The sequence below is a fragment of the Bombus flavifrons genome, chromosome 1 (genome assembly GCF_040668555.2).
Source record: "Bombus flavifrons isolate JBK064 chromosome 1, iyBomFlav1_principal, whole genome shotgun sequence".
NCBI classification, from domain to species: domain Eukaryota; kingdom Metazoa; phylum Arthropoda; class Insecta; order Hymenoptera; family Apidae; genus Bombus; species Bombus flavifrons.
Window position 1 is genome coordinate 12,273,729 of NC_138442.1, and position 20,037 is coordinate 12,293,765.

The window sequence follows — 20,037 nt, forward strand, 5'->3', positions numbered from 1 at the left end:
CGCTGCAGCAGTCAGTTTCTTAATTGACTTTCTACCGTCGCTTTACAGTCTGCTTTGAACTTTACGCTACCCTCGTAATCATTAACTTGAAATATTCGCCGTGATATTAAATTATTAATCATCGTCACCGGTTGCCATTTATTATTTTAGTTTGTACCGTGATGTGACATATTCGCGATGCCACGACAGGCTACGTAAAGGCAGAAATAACGGCTCACCCTTTAAGGGAATATTCTACTGTGAAGCGAGATTTTTAAGTTTTCTTTTCTCTTGTTAGAAATTGTTTAAGGGAAATTGATCGAAATCGACGCTAATGTAAACCGTGTCCATTCTGCTGAATCGAAATGAATTTGACTATACCGAAATGAGAAGACAAATAGCCAATAATGAAATAATGGCGACACTTTGAAACTTTGACTCTTGACTTTTTTGTATCCAAGGAAAATACCTTTAATCGTAGGATACGATGTATTTTATTGCATGCAGCCATAAAACAGAATGTAGGAAATATATTCGAAGTATACGCCTGCGACATTAATCGCTTTCTCCATTCGTCGCTTTAATTTACGATACTATACCGTAGCACAAATAAATTACAAGCTGATACTTACATTTAAATTAGAATGAAAAGAATTAAGATTAGATGCAAAATTCTACGGATCGCAAATGTTGTGCAAAAATGTACAAAATACGCGATACCATGCAACGGACGAAATAAATATTTCGTTAGATTCCAATTTTTCTTCTTTTTTTAATTATCTTAATAAAAACAAATATCCGTGATCTACCGATATACCGCAATCGATATCAGAGTAGCTATCGTCGTTTTGTTAACAGCGTGAAGTAAACGAAAACAGCTGACACCGTATAAATTTGCGATCGTGAAAAATGCGGCTGGTTTCTCGGTGAGCACCTAACCGGGGCACAAGTGTAGCTTCCTGCTCACCATACGGTGGAGTACACACTCACGACTTTGACTTGTATAAAGTCGTTGTTCTAATGCGGCGCCACTCGACGCTCTCCGTCGAGTGCTCCTAGAAAAGAGCTAGACGACGTTCGTCTTGAAGAAGAGGACCCTTTTATGGTTTTGCACCGACTAACCACGAAAACCAACCCCCGTAAGACGTTTTCACTGCAGTTCCATCGCGGACCGTCGGGCTTCAACTTCGTCGAGAGGAAATTGAATTACAATTAACACTGGCGGAGTGCTTTACAGCTATCGTTATTTTCGTTCGCCTGAAAACACCATTAACTCGAAACAATTTCCACGAACGAAGCAAAGAAAGGAGAAAAAAAGCAGAAGGATGGAAGACTTTTTGACTGATCGGCACCTTTAATGCATTTAACAATAGAACTACCGGCATTTGAGACGTAGCCATCTCTACCAAAGCCAGTCAAAATGATTGGTCTTTAAAAAATACGTAATAGTAAAATATTTTTATATTTATTGATCTATTATTATCTTACAAAAGAAACTCTATATAAACTATATAATAACAACTTTAATAATAACAATAAGTACAATAACGAAGAATATTCAGTACTAAAATCTTTGGTAATAAGAATATTAAAATAAATTTCCATTGGTAAATATAAGAAGTGTAATATAATAATATAATGATAAGCGTAATAACGCAATAGAATAAATAAAATACAAATATAACTTAAATTATTAAGTACAAAATTTATCATTCATCACAATCGATTCAAAATCCTTTTTCATTTTAAGAAGCATACACTAAGAAATATTATTGCGGTATACTCAAAGCGGAAAGATAAGGAAGTTTTACGTTTACCAGATATCGTTTCAATACTAAAATAAAATGATGATCAGTTATACGAAAATGAACGATAGATTATGTTATTGTATCGTTTTACGATATCGTAGACTGCGACAGTATAACGCAAAGCATCCCAACGATTACGTGTCATTGTAAAATGGAGTTTAAGTATGAAAAGTAGGCATCGTGAACGCGATACGTATATTCTAACGTGCATTTGTTCTTTCTTTCTCTGTTTCGCAATTGCTTTTACTCGCTTCAGGAAAACTACGCATCCCTTTGTCAGAACATAGGAATTTAATCACATTGACTTTGAACTATACATTGTCGTACACTCTTCGTTGTGACCGTAGTCTGAAACAAGCGTTTCTGCTACTGTACTTGTAATTCGATCGCTCGCAACGAACAACCGCTCGCAATTTGTTACGATACAATTAATTGCTGGAAACTCGATGCACGTTCACCTGCTCTCATTTCTCGTATTTCCACGATGCCACGGCAAATTGATATGAAGAAACAAAAACAGAAAAAATGGAATATACTGGAAAGGAAACAAGTGGCATGCAATATCCACGTAATGGAACGTCAATGACAAACCGCGGGTCATTCTGTCGTCTACCGTTCATAGTAGAACTTATGGCGGGCCAATGGAGGATACACGTATCGGTAAGATGGCTGGAAATATTTCACGGTACATCTCTTTAGTCCGACGATCGGTAAAACTCTCCTTTCGTCAGCATTGTTACGGAAAATCAGTGTGCATTTTTCACGAGTCGGCGCACAATAGGAAGGGAACGTCGAAGCATCCGAAGCCGCCTCCCATTGTGATTTTTCCATCCGCGTTTTTCCTTTTGCGGAACTCCATCCATTTGTTCGCGGGATCGAAGTTTGCGGATGTTTCGCAGCCATTCGGACCGAATGCTACAGGTACCATTCTGATAAATGGAACGTCGACCGGCCTCTACATACAACGCTATAAATCTAAACGTCGCGATACACGGTTCTCGAATAAAGCCCACCATAATTCCAGGGTATCTTATCCACCGATGTCTGTCGATGCGAGACGATGAACAGTCGGTGGCATACTTTCTCCATTACGTTCACCACGTAACGTTGCATCTTAGACGAGCGGAAAATCCGTGTTGAAATCGCCGGAAAACCATTTCCTTTCCCATCTATCCTGATCGTATTTACGACCATCGCGGTTTGCAATTTTCATCTTGAGCCAAGGACAGAGAGCCTGTTTGGTGGGTAAATATTTGAAAGGAACACGAACGTGCATCGAGCGAACCGACGAAATGCCAGGAAGAAAGTCCGTCAGGCGGACAACTGTCTCTTTTCGGACACACGAATTTTCAGCCTCGGAATGGATTGGAATCGTCGAAGCGTGCTGTCGAACAGGACGCGGGGATCACGCGAAGGATCGAACCGCAAACTTGCCCTGATCCGTCCATGTTTTTTGTTCGTTGTTAAATTCCCTCGTCGAAAGGCTGACATGGTAGCGATGAAATACCACCGGTAAAAACGTGAAAAATTGCCATCGATTGCTATGTGAACAATTCCAATATCGCCAGCGTCCTCCTTCGGCCGCCCTATCCTTCTCTTGAAACCGAAGGAAAAAAAGGAACAAATTGAAAAATACGAACACGGGAGAATTATTTCAATTATCTTAACGAATCTTTAGAAAGTTACTGTATCTGCAGCTATACGTAACATGCATATTTACGTAGATTCTAGATTCTAAAGAGTTGATTATCTAACGAAACGCGGCGATTCTTTCTCGTTGCATCGAGCGAAAGAGGAAGCATAAACGAGCCGCGTTTTTTCACGAGCTCGAAATCGACAACGAGAAATTCTGTACGGCCGTCGTGATTCCAGAAAACACGCGGGCCGCGCCCACGCGTTACAAGCACGTCGGTTCGAAAACGAATCCCCCGCCTCGAGCGTTTTACAGATAATTAACTGACATTAACATTTCGTTCGGACATGGAGCGCAGCGTGCTCGTATTTCTCCCATTTCCGACGTGTACGCATATTTCCATGGCGGATAAGCATCGCTTTTCCACCAGTTCCACACAGCCTTTTATTTTTTCTCCCTTTGTCTCCTTTGCCTTTCCCGTTCTGCACCATTTGGTCGGTTTCGATGATACGCCGGATTACCAATGTGCCGCGTGTATCTTCTTTTTTTCTTCTTTTCCTTGCTTTTTTTTTCGCTTGCATCTGGCTGACGCGGGAACGTCGAGAGCGTATCGAGGCTCTTCTCGATCCGTAATTAAGGTCAACGCGGCGATCCACCGCGCCAGTAACGACTCCTTTTTCACCAGTCTTTTTACCGTGAAATCTATCCGCGATGCCATCCTCGTCGATGTTATCGCGACATCGATTACGTTTTAACGCCCCGTGCAATAAAATAGCCGCTGCGTGGGCGGTTGTACGTTTAATTGCGGACAATGGAAGGTTCGATAAGCGCGAGACCCGTATTTTATCACGTTTCTTTATGCATTCGATTTCACGAGAAAGGAAATCGATGCTGTTTTTTGCGAGAAAAAGAGACGAACCTTTTCGTATATGTGGATTTAATCCTTCGCATATATGCACGAGATACGAGTATCTCGAGCTGTAGCGTTGTTCGTGCAATACTTTGCATAAGATATCTTTAAGGCGTGTGGTTTTCATTACGACGTGAGATACGTAAATACGTCGTCTCGGTGTAAAAGTCAACTCGTGTGAAAGTGGCAATTAAATACCGTGGTACTTAAATAAAGCGTCGATTAGAGAATGTACTGTCGCGATAAATGCTATTTCTCTCGCTTTCGTTACTGTTACGAATAACCTAAAATTGAAACTGCGAAAGGGAAAATGTAAATTATCTAGTTTAGCAATGCAAATCCAGTGCATCCGAAGGATAGAAGTTAATCAAGAATTTCCAAAGAGTAAACATTAAAAGGTATACAAAATTTGCAATATCTCAATTGCGCTTTGCGATAGACGAGATACGTATTTCGAATATTAAAATATTGTAATCTTTACGAATCTAGAAACATTTAATTACACAGAAAATTACAAAATTACCCTATATATATAAAATACCAAATATAAATTTCCATTTATATGTACATATTTACGTTCCGTATACAGCCAGAATTAACGCCCATGGAAATTTCAGATCTTCAATAAATAGAAATAAAAGTCATTTGGCCAGACATTTCGTCTGTGAATGCTAATTACAGCGTTACGCTATTATTCGCCATGCTATTCATACTAAATACAGTGTTACAGTTCAAAAAACAAATTTGTTTTATTTTTTATCTTCTTTTGCACGAAGTGATATTCAATCATAGTATCAAAAACAGATTCTCATGTTTATTCAGTCGAATATCCCGTTCAAAACGTGATACGAATATCATATCGCGAGATATTTCGTCCACAGATGCGAAACGTTAAGGGTAATTTCGTCTAAGGAACACGATGATGTTTAATTTGAAAAGGGAGGTTGGACAGGTGGCAAACAGCCGTGTACCACTTACAATTAGAACGTGTTAGTCAAGACGCAAACACCAGTGTTACAGCTTTTGTATCGCAAAGTGGGCAGGAGGACAAACAAAGCGAACCGTGCAAGGCTTGATTACAATAACCACCCCAATTGAGCGCTAACTGTCCTCGGTACTAATTGTCTAATCTCTGTTGCTCTTCCGCCGCTCAAACATACCATTCTTCGACAGAATTTGGAAACAGATAAAGCATTTCCGAAATTAGATAGATCTCGACGATGAAAATGTTTCGAATTTGGTTTTAAACGTACTGACTCCCTGTGAAATTACTTCGTTGAAAGGATAATGATACGCGCAAAAATATAAACACCGTTATGTGATTACGTTATTTAAACTTATTCTACGAGAATAATATAATCATTTTCTCAAGCGACAAAATGATAGCGATTCTTAGAGCCACGCAAAGTTCATAACACGAATTAAAACCTCGATTTCCATTAGATCCTCGTAGAAATATGAAACTACGATCACTTGAACGTTTGACAGATGATATAAAAAGATAGCAATCTAATCTCTACCTGAATTACCTTACTATCTAACTCCTTTCTCTTCTGCTCTTCGGAAAGCAAACTTGTTTTTTTTTTTTTTCAAAAAACCGGTATCCATAAAACGAAATCAATCAGGAAGAAACGCATCGTGTTCTAAACGAAACACGACACTAAATCTTCCCCGATAAATCCTAAGCCCGCGTTCTAGACTACCGACATAGCACGCGAACGCCGGAGCACAACGGGCCGGATCAGCCCGAACGAAAAAAGAAACACGAGAAGAGAAAACGAATCGATATATACCGGTCGTATATCGGGCTTCTATCATTCGCTAAACAGCTTGCGGACCGGCGGGCTTATATCTGATCCCAGAGAGACAAGCAGGCCGACCCAGGCTATTGTTTGATAAAGTCTCAGAGCCGCGGATTATAACTAATGGAACTGCGAGAGGGAGACAAATCGCGGGTGTAGGTTCGCGACGCGCGTGCTGGGTTTATGCGATCGGGAATCCTTAAGCGCCCGGCGCCGCCAATAAAATATGCATGCACGCTCGCGGGATCCGTGTAGGTACCGGTGCTTTACATCCCACGAGACGTTGTACGCGTAGACGTACCGCGTGTATTAATCTGCATAAACTCATTGCTATGCAAACGAAGAGATTCGACGTCGAACTAGGATATCACGGGGAGCCTCCGCGGCTTACACCGTGGCTTAACCGGGCCTCTTACGTTCGTTCGACTCCACGTGTGCACACCCGCCGAACACCTAGTCACGATAAACGTATAAACAGCAGGTAGCTTGGTCTACAAGTATATACGTAAGCATATAGACACGTATATATTATAGGACGATACCGATCGTAAAACGGACCTCCTTCGTCGATGGAATAATAATTGCAAAAGCTTGGCCTAGCTTGACGAGCAGGAAAATCGAGTCAGGTTTCGTAAACGAGATGAAGACAACGGCGCGCATCACCACCTGTTCCCTTGCGAGCATCGATAATCCGCCCCCTCCCCCGCAACAGCGAGATGAAAAGAAAACAGTCGATGAATAATTTCGTTATTGGAACGCGCGACAGGAAACAGGTGACGTGAAATTGATTGGAATGTTTAAAACCACTCTCGAGAGTCACAGTATCGAGATAAGAGCCAAGGGACTCTTTCTCGCTCGTCGTTCCGTCGAACCATGGAACAGAAAAATTTGCATAACCTCGAATTTTACCAAATGGAAGATATTTCACGAATCGACGTGGTCGAGTGATTTCGATTTTCTTTGGCCGCTTGTGGTCGGTAGAAGAGAATTTCATCGTTTCGCCGCGGATGAAGTCTAGAGGATCGTAGAGAAAGTTCATCCGGGCCGCAATAGGCGTAATTGTAGGCGGTTGAAGCACTTTGTTTGATCAGCAATTGAAGCTGCCGTGCCAGTACGTCTCGTAACAAGCCCTGGCCGAGTTGAAAGAATTTTCTAAAAGAGCGCCAGAGAGAAGTATTCCAGGGAGATAGACGCTAACGCTGAAAAGTATCAGAACGTTTGCGTACTTTGGCGATATTATGGACAAATTAAATTGCAGTGACTTGATTCGAATAAAACTTCGGGTGACGCATCGATTAATTTCATAAATTGGAAAGTACAGGAAACTTATGACGCTACGAACATTGTTTTTTTCAAATTTCCCTTAAAATCGACCATTATTTACGTCATCCTGTTACGATGAATCAACCGCTAAGGCTATACATCTTTTGCTTCTTCGGAATTGAACATTAATCGTGGCTGTGTAATGAAATTGAAAAATTGATGAAAAATGGAGTCGATCAGTATGCCTTTCAAGAGTCTCGTACATTACTGCCCCATCTTTTAACAGGTAATTTTTTTATACCCTTTTAATTCCAAAGGTAGCACGTACCGCTTCTAATTATGTCAATTCACCATTAGCTCGTACACTTTGATCAACTTTAAATACTCTCGCTAGAGATCGACCAAAGCGTCCGGATACTTATGATACGCCAGTGTATGTATAGATATAGAGAGGAGAACGTCGGTTCCGACGTAGCACAAAGTATACGGGACGTACACGCACTAAACTGTGGATTTTCCGCCTCGTCGGCCGTAAGTTGCCGCATGTATGTTTAATGCGAGCACGCGAGGCCTACGACCGGGCGACTTCTTACTACCGTTCGCCATTACTTATTCACTTCCGGCGCAATTACCGCCGTGTACTCCATCAAAGTCCAGACACGGGAATCGCACCTTTCTTACGAGCGTATCGTCCCCGTCGACTCCTCGACAGCGCGCGCGTCTTTTCTCTTGCCGCTTATTCGCTTGACGCGTAACACCGACAATAACGTTGCAATGAGGCATCGTACTGTCGAACTAATAAATCCATAGCCATCTCCCGTTGCGTCGTCCACAGCCGTGAATTAGTTATTCGACCTTTCGCTTTCCCATGCCGCGTCACACCTGTGTACACCGTGTCTCGAGATATCACGTCGCGCGATCAGTTAACGGTAAGTGACACGGGCATACGCAATCGAATCGCGTTGCTTTATCATTCGTATGTACGTTTGCTTCGTACAAGATTGTTGAGAATTGTGGATCTTAATCGCGGAAATAATTGTACAGGAACACTTAGATTACATTTAGAATTGATATCACAATAGTTTCAGATTTATTTAATATGTGATTTACGAGATATTCGTCGATACATATTTGCACGCGTCTCAGCACTCTCTTTATCTCACCATCTTCCATACCACACTACTAACGAAACAGTTGCATTTATCTGTTTTACGAGACGAGTAGCACACAAAATTACACGTATCTCAATAAAGATGTTTCCCAATTTTGTAAAAGTTTAACTTGGGATTGTGGCTTTCTTTTTAAGTGAGTACTTTTGGAACGTTTAGCTTAGATTATAGTCACTGAAGAGCAGTATTTCTCGTTCATCTCGAAAATTTTAAATTCGTATCGTTTTTTAAACAAAATTCTCTGTAGATTCGTTCGTTTCGTGATAATTTAACCATCGTCGTAATCGTAGTGTAAATCGATATTTCAAGTATAAATTTGTTGTAACAACAAACGCAGAACGCTATTTTATGCAAACAAGTAGTAGACTAATTTATATCTCGGGTTTGTAAGCCTCTTGTGAAAGATCATTATTCGTAGATTTTAACTCAACAAGGACTTTATTCCGAAGCAATGGAACAAATTATTTATCCCATTACAAGTTATTCTGAAACACCAAGTATATTTCAATGTCATGCAACGATGTATCAGAGATTCGAGCAAAGGATAATTAGGAAGGTACATCTCTATCGTTTTAACGGCACCCTGTCTGAGCCGGAATAAAAATGGATCGGTTGACATCGACAAAACGGCCGCGGGCAGCCCTTCAGGGCGCTTTTTAAACGCGTTATTTTTCGAGTCTGCTCGTTTTGTTGGTTTTGCTTATGAAACTTTGTTTTACCGACACGACAAACACGATACCCGTTTGTTGTCCGCGTTGTTTGTTGCGCTTTGTTTTTAGAAGCTCCGTACGCTTCCACAAATAAGATAAAGCACGCTAATGCTGAGAACGTAATAATTTTACAATTACGACATTACGCTCGAGCGTTGATTTAAGTTTAAATTGTTCGAACGAGCCGTTTCGCTTGCTCGGAGAACAACAAATTAACACGGTAGGAAACGAAAATTTCACGGTAGCTTTGTCCGGTTTGAATTTTTCATTGGACACGAACGGGATAATTTCATGAATTAATCGCAAACGCTGCGCGCAATATCGCCGATATTCTCTTCCGCGATATTGCCAACTCATCGTACGTTGTTTCAAATTTTATAAATTACGCTTTGAACGTTACACGAATCAAAGTATGGTAAAATTCCGTGCAACCAAGAGTTCATGTATTTAATTGAAAATCATATAATAAGAGTCCATTGGTTCTGCCAATTACCTATGATTTTTTATTCGTATAACATCACGTTCGAACAAGCGAATTAAATCAGTAAAAATTGATTGAACCAGTGCTAGCCAGAATTCGCTTCCGATAAATACACAGTTCTACCGTGTATATTCTCGATCGTGGTAATTTTCGAGGAAAAATTTTTCGAAATCAACGCAACAAGTGAAAAGACCGATCAGTCAGTCATCGTTGAAAGTTGAAAACTTGTTCGGGTATCTGAGAACCCATACCCTATTTGTATTTTCATTGAAGATAAAATCGATGATCGGGCCGGGAGACACTCGACTCCCTTACCGTTGTCATCTCCCGTCGAGTACCACCCTAACGAAGTCATCGAACTTGCCAGCGGAAGAGGCACCGCGCGACGAAAGCGTTCGAACGCGAAACGAGAGCGAGGAACAACAAAACACACCCTCGAAATCCCTCACCCCAGGCTATGGTGGTATATCGTTAAAGGTGGCGAGTCTCATAACGGTTTCCATGTTTTTCTCTGCTTTTTTTGTTCCAGGTTGACGAGGCAGAAATGGCACGGTCGGAGTCACGGTGAGAAAAGGGCGAGGGTGAAGCCCTCGCGCGAAACGGGAGCTATGGTGAAAAGCTTCGGTTTCTTCGCCGGGAGGGCGATACCTGCCGTCCACCTTATGCTTTTTCTCGCTCTGGCCGACACGACGAGCGCCGTAGACCTCTGTAAGTAGACCACTGCAAAGCCATGATCTGTCCCCTTTCCCTCGCCGGAGGTTTATAGTTTTCATCGCGAAACTTCCTCTGTAAGTTATTAACGAGCAAGACGCGAAGCGCCGCGCGCCACGACGATACACGTGGCGCTTGACCGCAGTCGACGAACTTTCGATCCGGAATCGACTTTGGCCGCGTTCGCATGGAAAAGCTGGATTCGCGCGTTTGTAACTCCGTCGTCGCCGCCCTCTTACACACCCTCGACCATTTGCCTCGCAGTCAGACTGCTACCTCCCTCTCTTCAAATTGCAAACTTTTAGGCAGAAGTTGTGTATTTAAACAGTGTTCACGAGGCTGGCCGTTGGCAGGGGGAGTAGAGCCGCACCATGGAACTCATGATACGCCCGCTCGATACTACAACCAGCAAACCTTTGTGCGCAATGCATCGACGACAAGCGATTTTGTTCGATCCAAATTACTTCGCGGTGATCGACCAACTTTCGTAGAATTGAAACGGACGGTGGTGTTGGTACGCTCGAATGCCGGAACGTACGCCAACTACACCGAGAAGAATCGTACATATGTGTCTCGGGTTATGGACTTTCATTTCCGACGGGTTTTCGCTTCAAGGGTGAGATTACGTTCTACGTTTAGCCCTCTATATTGTCGCGAGAGTTGAAAGTTACGCACCTGGATATTTACGTTTCTTATATATTTAGTTTCCCGATTAGGTAATATTTTATTTATTTAATTGTAGAATGAACGTTGACTGTTACAAATAATGAAATTATTCGCATTCGAAATTAGCAGCAATTAATTTAATTGTAAAATATACGGTGCTGTTTTTCAACGAGTTTCTAGTATCCTAAATTTGATATGAACTCATCCTATTTAACCTTTGGTTGGATCAGGTTAAAGAATTTTGATTGCACGAAACAACAAATACATTTGCTCGTATTTTTTAAAGGTAAAACAATACGTAGAAAAATTGCCCATTACTCGGTTGAAAATGTAGTACTGGTACCTAAAAGGTACCTCAATGTGTCCACATTAGTGGCACTTTTTCTGAAATAAAAGAAGACTTTTACACCCATTCTCGACCGAAGGTCTCCAGAATTTAATGGGTCAATAAACGTCCAAGTAAATTTCCCGTGGTAGACGTCTCGCAAGTTGTCCACATCGAGCGTTTAATCGATCATCAGTCCACTGTCCGTGCGAAAAAAGCAACCTGCATCGATTTACATGTCGGAGTGGCTTAGTCAGCATCCAGCAGGCCCGTTAACTTCGCTAAACGATCTGTCGGTGTCAGGCGCGTTACTTTTCCTTGTAACGAGTTCAGCAGTTGAAAGTATCGAAATCGTTTGGGAGCTGGGATAAACGATAGATCGTGCTTCGAATTCCGATTCAAGAAGGAGAAACATCATTTCGATTTTATCGTTTTCAGAAACTAAAAGTGTACATATAAATTCATAGATGCAGGTATACGATGGTGGAGCACGTATCGCGGTGGTGAGAATTCTCTGAGAACGATGAGTGATAGAAAACTGAATGAACGTTGAAATGCCAAAGTACCGGTAGCTAATGAAAAGCAATTCGAGTGGCAGAGAGAACGCGCAAGTAGATCAAAGCGTAGAGTACCATGTGAATATTCGAAAATTTTTCAAGTTTATATTCGATTAGTTTACGAAACTGAGGAGACCGGAGAATGTGTGGATACAGCTCGTATAAAGCGAGAGAATTTCAAGCGAATCACTAGAGTATTAAAAATGTCGTACTAGTTTAAAATCAAATCATTATTGTCTTATTTTTCTGTCGCTATTAAATAGAGTTTTATGGATGTTACTTTACGTGTAACGAATAAAAACCTACCACCTGCAGTTCGACATTCCTACAGTAGGTATTCTTGCGAAATTCGTATCGTTGACGTTTTACAGAAAATTTCCGAATCGATATTCAAACAAGCTTGGCCAAGTGCGCTGCTTATCCCTGTACGTTCCTTTCGCCGAGATAGCAAACGTATTAACCTGTTGCTACACGAACATCACGAGAATTTTCAACGTGCGCGATAAACTTTCAACCAGAGAATCGTTTCGTAAAATGAACGAACCGGTTGCCGTAACTATGAAAAAATTGGCAATATCCCAAGATAGAATTTCACTGGCTGAAACAAGACCTTTATATTTACACCAAGAGCATTTGCAGCAAAGTACATCGATTCTATAAACTGTAACAGACACTCGTTTCTCGCTGTACCCCTTAAACGTTCAACTCCTTACCTCCAGCACGAAAAGGGACTCGTTAATGTAATACATAGCGCAGAGTCGTTTCCGGAGAATCAATTCAGAATCGTGTTTCGTTGAGCAACCACGAGTCACCAACGAAAAAAGGAGAAAGAGAGAAAGAAAGAGAGAGCAAATTAAAAAAAAAGCGAAATATACATGGCAAGAAGAGAAATATCGTCATAACTTTCGTTTCGTTGAAAATGGTTGTACGGTCGTACGTTGAAAACGGTTTTTCATTAAAGAAATGGAAACGCCATCGTCGGGCTTTATCAAATGCTTGCTCTTAATTGCGATATAAATTTTCCTGGAAACCAGCGGAAAGAAATGTCCCCGTTTCGGGACCATTCATCCCAGTGTCGATAGAGTAGAAGCAATTAATGATGTTTCCGTGGCGATCAAATGCAATCCTTAAAGGGTACGCCACGTTGAAAGAGACAATTCGCGATCGGACAACGCGAGAACGAGGCTAACAGCGACGAAAAAAATAACGTTGCCGCGGAACACTTAGGCGGAATTAACAGAAACAGGGAAGTAAGTTTTCCACGCCGCGGAAACCCGTTATTCACGATCGATTTACGAGCGCGATATCTCACCGTGGTGGCTCGTTAGGGAGAACGTGCCGACAAAGGAAACGGATTCTACGAGAGGAACGATTCAAGTTTACCTCGCGAAAAGGGAGAAGTTGCAACGACAGCCGAGGATCGTGAGAATTCTAGAGGGTGCGAGCGATATATCGAGGCTTCATTAATAATAATAGCGTGCTTGATTCACGGGCGACCGCTTTGTTTCGCTGATGGGTATCGTTATTGATTCTTACTCGTAAATTTTCAGGACGCGATCCATAATACAAGTAGACGAGACGCTATGGATCTTTGTGCTATTTTTTCCTCTTATCGTTCTTTATTTATTTGTAGCTGTTATGAAATTTTAGAGTGCTTTAATGGATAGAAATGCTTCTCCGCTTTCCATCTCCCTTTCGTTGCTTTCCTCATCTACCTACTTTTTTCTTCTCCTACCCCATGCTTTCCCGTTTCTCCTCTCCTGTCTTCTCTTCATCCTGTCCCCTTTCCTCTTTCTACTTCCCTTTTATATTTCCCTTCCTCTTACTTCTCCCTGTATATACGTATACACAAACGGAAGGTATTCAGCAGAACAAACATCCATTGCGTTTTCGCATCTAAATTTCGTAGAAACTATGACGTATAAATATCTTACGAGACGTACCTCGGTAAAAGCTATCGATATAACTATTTCGCGAGCTGCTCGTTTCACGAGAATGCTTTCTCTCGACATAGCAACGATAATTTTCCAAAACTTGGGGGCGCCGTCGAGTTTCATCGATGCCCCAGTTTTCGGGGACACGTTCGCGCGACAAGTTCGCGGAAATTAATTCATTTACACGCGAGTTACTTCGTTAGCCGGTTCGAAGCACAGAGTAACGTGCTTTTCACGACAGGCTCGCAATCTGTAGAAATTTCATCTTACCAACGATAACACGACGGACCCTACCACTGCCATCGTATCCACGAAATTACGACGTCGCGGATTCGTCCAAGGATGGTGCAAAGTTTCACCGATATTAATGGCTACCTACGTGGCCATTCTGTTTCTCGATGGCTTAGCACGGATTCCTTCCGTTATAAGCTCGAATTCCCTGCTATTAATTCTCGCGGGGTCTCTGGTTATTCGCGGCACAAAGCTGCAACCTCCCATCACGTTGTTCCGGTACACCTGCACTCGATATCCGGCATTACGTATTATCGTTTATTCGCCGCGTATTCGATCCATTCAGGCAAACGATGCTCCAGCAAATTTTACCGTGGCGCATTTTAGTTGGTAATAGAACTTCGATATGCATAAATTGCAATCGATGCGACCCGCGCCATGAAGCGAAACCACCCCCAGCCCCGTCGCGCACCAGTCGCCCCTCGCAGCATCCTCGATAATCGAACTATGTTCGCGAGACAGCCAGACGTCCTCAAATTTAGAGAATTCGACGCGTTCTTCCTATTGTATATCCAATTTTACTAGTAATGCAAAGTGTGTATGATATTTAGGGGTTGAGGAAAAATGCAGGCATTCGTGAATATCGGACCTCTGACTGGCAAGCTTGGAATTCCATCTCTATCGCAAAGGCGTCATTTTAATTCTTCGCTGTTATCGTTCCCGTTTGTCAGATACGATTTCCTCATGTAAATATAAAATTGTTTTATCCGGATTTTCCGCTTCTCCTGAAAACGCGATAAAGTAAAGGATTAACGTTAGAACCATCGATAACCGAAGCGTAAAAATTGTATCGTAGAAATTGCAATGAAAAGCGTTAATACGTAGGAATATATAAGTAATGCGAGAAATATTTCACAAGAAATTATTCGAATCTGCGAAATTGCGTCGTTATAAATGTTGAAGTAACTACTTCAAGAAAAACTCTACATCTTTGTTTATGTATATCCGTGACCTGCAGACTGCTATTACGCAGAAATATTCTAAATAAGGAAAGGTGTATATTATTGTACCCTTGAATATACATTATGTTTTGGATTGCGAAGTCTAGGAACAAAGGAACTAATAAACAGATTTCTATTTATGTTCCCTGTAGCCTCTAGCCAAAGCTGTAAGCTTAACTTTTTTGGTAATGTCCTTTTGCTATAAATATATGAACGTGCTATCATTACATTTTCTAGTAACACTAAGAGACTAAGGATCTGAATCAGCATAAACTTATACTTATACCTTTAATTATTTCAATATAATTTTCTACTGCAAATTCATCCACTCGTTCTTCAATCAGTCAACCTCAACCTCAACGATAAATTTACAAAGTTTCTGTGAAAATCTACGTATCGATCATTTTGTCCGTTCTAATAACTCTGGTGTTCATTGATAAAGTGATACACAGATAGTTGAGCAGAGCGTAAAGAGTGAAACGTTACGAACACTGAATATTCCAGTTTCTATTACGGATGCAAACAAGTAGCTATATTCCGCGACTCGACGATGAAATCACGAGCATCGATGACAACGCGGAATATCAATTTACACGAACTGCCATCCGAATCGTAATTTTAGTTCCATCGACGATTTATCGTGCCACGTTACAGGCGCAACGTCTCCACGGTGCATGTTTCGTTAGCCACGATTTCGAAGTTTTCGCCGTGGCGGAACGATGGCAAAACCGTAAATAACGTGGCCAGTTCTCCATGGCCGACAATATTGTATCAAGATAGGCCCGGTTCCTGGTAGCAGGATACATTGCGTCCCCGTAACGCTGCTGTGTTCCCCTATGAAACAATTTGATCGGTCCCGAAGATACGAAAACGTTGAGGTAGTCCTTGCCGTCGTCCTAACTCTTCTCGTTCTCCTCGCATCGAAGCTGGAGGAAAGGCGGTCGTATACAAGAACGTAAACCGGCTCTATCCGACAGATTCATCTCGGTTACCTGGTTATTTAGCCATTTATGATCCGCTGGCGAAAACAGGACGAGCATCGATACCCAACCAAACCTTTTCCTCTCTGCCTTCTTCCTTTAGACTCGTATGTAAATTTTTCGTTACAAGACGAAACTTTAAACTCGATTGCACGTTTTCGTTTGTTTCAGCCCAATGCATCGCGCCGCTTGGTATGGAATCCGGCGCGATCCCGGACGCGGATATCACGGCAAGCTCTACGTTCGACACGGGAAACGTTGGTCCACACCTAGCACGGTAAGCGACGCTTTTTCATTTCGATAGCCTACCCTCCATATCATTCGTCATCCCTATCTATCGGTGACTTCTGTTGCTCTGGCCGCGCGCCATCCAATTGCCATCGGCCACGACCCTCCAACGATACTACGCATGCATGGAAAGTTACTTGCTGAGGGACAGCTTGGGGATAAGAAGAAGAGTGAGTTCAAAAATGGTAAATGTAGGAATCTGTAAGATGTTTTCGTTGTTTGTTGATCGATTGTAACGGATATGAAATTTCTATGATCCTAAACGGTCAGGACAATGGGAGAAAATAGAAGAACACCATAAAATTGTATTTGAGCAATGGAGTAGCAGGGGTTGACACACAGTGGAACGTTTGCACCGAAAGGCCGAAATAATTACTTTTCCATGAAAATCACATGACATTTTATATATTATATTATGCGCATTCTGTGCAATTTTGCATTTTCAACTTTCCCATAAACGCATAAAAATCCGCAGTTTAGAGATTGTTGAGAATTTTGGATCTTAATTGCCGAAATAATGGTATAGGAACACTAAATTTACACTTAGAATTTATATTAAAATAGTTACATATTTATTTGATAAACGATTTCAAAGATATTCATCGATACACACTTGCACGTGTCTCACCTTCTTCCATATCAGACTGTTAACTGAACAGTTTACGTTCCTTTGTTTTCGAGGCGCCACGCGCACACATACTTCCACACACTCATATTCACATACATGTATCACTACTACGCGGTCAATCTAGTCTAGCACATAAAATTATACATATCTCAATAGAGATAATTTATTACTTCGAAGAAGAGGTAATAAATGTAAAATCTTTGTAACAATTTGTTATATAAATAACAAAAATACGTTTCCTGTGAATTATACTGCCCATTTGATTCCAATAGCTAACTTTCAAATCTACTGTGGGAATCTGACAATGAGTTAGGTGTTCTATAGTACTTTGTCTTTACGACAATGTTACGCGCCTTCCTGTATCTTCGAATAGCCGTTATAACGATGGATTTCGCGAGACAACCAGTTTAGAGCAGACGGGTATCCAAGATGAAACTGCGTGCCATTCGAGTGGCAAGAGAGGGTTGATCGAGGGTTTTACTAAGGTCGTTAGATCGAGGGACGAGGGTTTATGTTTTCGAGAAATAGCGGTGATCTTGGGAGACATGTAAACGAAGGGGGACGAGTTGGCGATGGTAACGAAGGCGGAGACGGGAGGGACTTATTTAGGAAAGCACGTTTACTAGTCATGCAAAACTTAAATGGGATTGTGGAATGATTTGTAGTTTCGATGGTTGTACTTTAGTTAAGAACGTGTATTTCTACAAACATGTATTGCCTTGTGTGTGTATGTTGATTTGGTATGTGAGTACTACGAGCAACGAGTAAAGAATTTTATTTGTTCGGATGAAATAAAATTTATTTATCCAGTTAACTAGACGGGATATTGGAATTATTGTTCCATCGATTAATAATCGAGCGTGACGTTGCAAAGCGAGCAAAAGCTTCGGCGAAGATTAGAACGTACCTACATAATATATGATAGTTGCTTAGTTACAGAAGATTAAGAGAAGCTCATTAGAATTCCAATTTTATATTGAAAAAAATGACAACCATCGTTTATAACAAATCCAAAAGGGAAATCCAAGAAACTCGAAACATAGATTGAACGATCTCGCGAAGTACTCGAGCCTCGAAAATTTACTGCCTGTTTCTTCTCTACGCCCTTCTTCTCTCTCTCTCTCTCTTTCTCTCTCTTTCTCTCGACGAAATATTATCTCTTACATTTAAATCACTCTATGTGATCAAATGCACGACTAGCCAAAGAAACGACTCCCCCGAGGGGAGTTCCTTTCGAGGCTCCGATTTGCTCACGCCCAATTATACCATAATTATTTCAAGATGCCAACCAAGCAGTTATTCGGTGAATTATTCATACGCGGCGACGATGTTCGTGCGTCGAAAACCTCGTGGCAAATTCGCGAAGACGTGATACGCAGCCGGGAAAAGTAAATCAGCGCCCCTTTCCACGCGCGGCAGCCAGTTTAATCGCGGCCGAAACGCGAAGGGAACGAAAATTAATACTTCAGGATTCATTAATCGCGACGCGGCTCGCATGAATATTAAAAATGCGTTGCATCGTGCCACCATGGTAACTCGTTAATACGTAAAATCCGGTTTATCGAGTTTGCGTGCACGCACGACGAAAGACGTTATCACGCGTAAACAAAGAGAGCAGAGTGGGAAAAGCCGCCAGTAATTATTTCTAATCTGACCGCGTCACGCGCTTTTTCCCCCGATTTATACACGGAAACCACGTGACGACTACGCGGTATTTCTCACTGTCGCGACTCGTGCAGCCAGATAAAATTAACAAAATTTTTCAAGTATGAAAAAAAAGAGTACACGCGTGTATAGAGGTTGCGGTTGTACAAACGTATTGGACAAACAGGCAGAAGGTAATTCTTTATGCAAAAGTGAGCGAAATATGCGGGATAAAATTTTTCAGTCCGAGGTTCAATTTGTGAAAAACCTTGATTTTGCATACGCGATCACGCGATTATTGCGGTATATGAAATTTGTATTGAAAATTTTCAGTGTAAACTAAAAATATCGCTTTGGGACTGAAAAAGCTATTATAAATTATTTCGTCGCTTACAACGTTCGACGCTGTATCCAATATGGAAATTACCTACATCATCTTACAGTGAAAAAAATCTTTACGCCATTTAAATCGCGCAATTATAACGACCACGCGACTTTCGCGAGTTGTTTTAAGTACGAAAGGAACACGAAACACAACGGTAATTAGCACAAAGTAAACAGGGGATGGAAAGTAACAAAACAGTTATTAACAAAAGCATCGATTAAATGTAGATTGCGGATCTTTTGTACGTTTATAGAAATTTTTAATTCGCAGAGATATTCACAATACGTATATGTAATACACACACACACGTTCAGTGTCCCAAGTATTTTCCATAATATGTAAGCAGCGAAACAAATCTAGATTTCATTTTTTCGGTTTTATTTGTAAAAATATGAATTTGCATAATAAACCACAGTCTAGTTGTGCGATGAAAAAATAAATAGTTAATCGAAATACATATATCAATGCCCTATCAGTGCAGGTTCATTTATTCGGATAGGTGAAATAGAGGGGAAAAAAAGGAAAGAAGCGGAGAAGGCTGTTCGATTCTCGCAACCCGCGAAGAGGTTGATGAATTTAATCGCAAGGGTGATGCATATTCCAGGAAGAATAAATCCTAAGATAATCCAACGTGCAATTAAATCACCGGGATCGCATGTTCCACACTTTTTCGTACGCGCGCTGTGTCGCTCGGCTGTAATTAATATTTACGCGAAACACTTCCTTCGCGGCGGTGTTTATCCAGGCCGCTCCCCGTGCAATTAATCCAACCGGACGATAGTTCGATAATTCCGCGGTGATCGAACGCATGCGAACCTCGTTCCATATTCATCGGTCTTCCATTGACGCGATCGTATCCGCGCCCGTACTTTTGTCTGCTAATAAGTAATTTTACATGACAATGCGTATAACAATGCGTACATGCGATGATT

General features: G+C 41.4%; 1 protein-coding gene across 1 annotated transcript in view; it reads left to right on the top strand.

The window, feature by feature from the left end:
- The window catches only part of LOC138184321 (discoidin domain-containing receptor 2), a 155,361-nt gene that overhangs the window by 59,208 nt on the left and 76,116 nt on the right, over nt 1-20,037 (top strand). Inside the window, exons 2-3 of the mRNA XM_069122187.1 lie at nt 10,285-10,463; nt 16,332-16,437. Coding sequence (XP_068978288.1) covers nt 10,364-10,463; nt 16,332-16,437 — 206 coding nt within the window. The 5' untranslated portion in view covers nt 10,285-10,363. The remainder of the gene's footprint in view (nt 1-10,284; nt 10,464-16,331; nt 16,438-20,037) is intronic.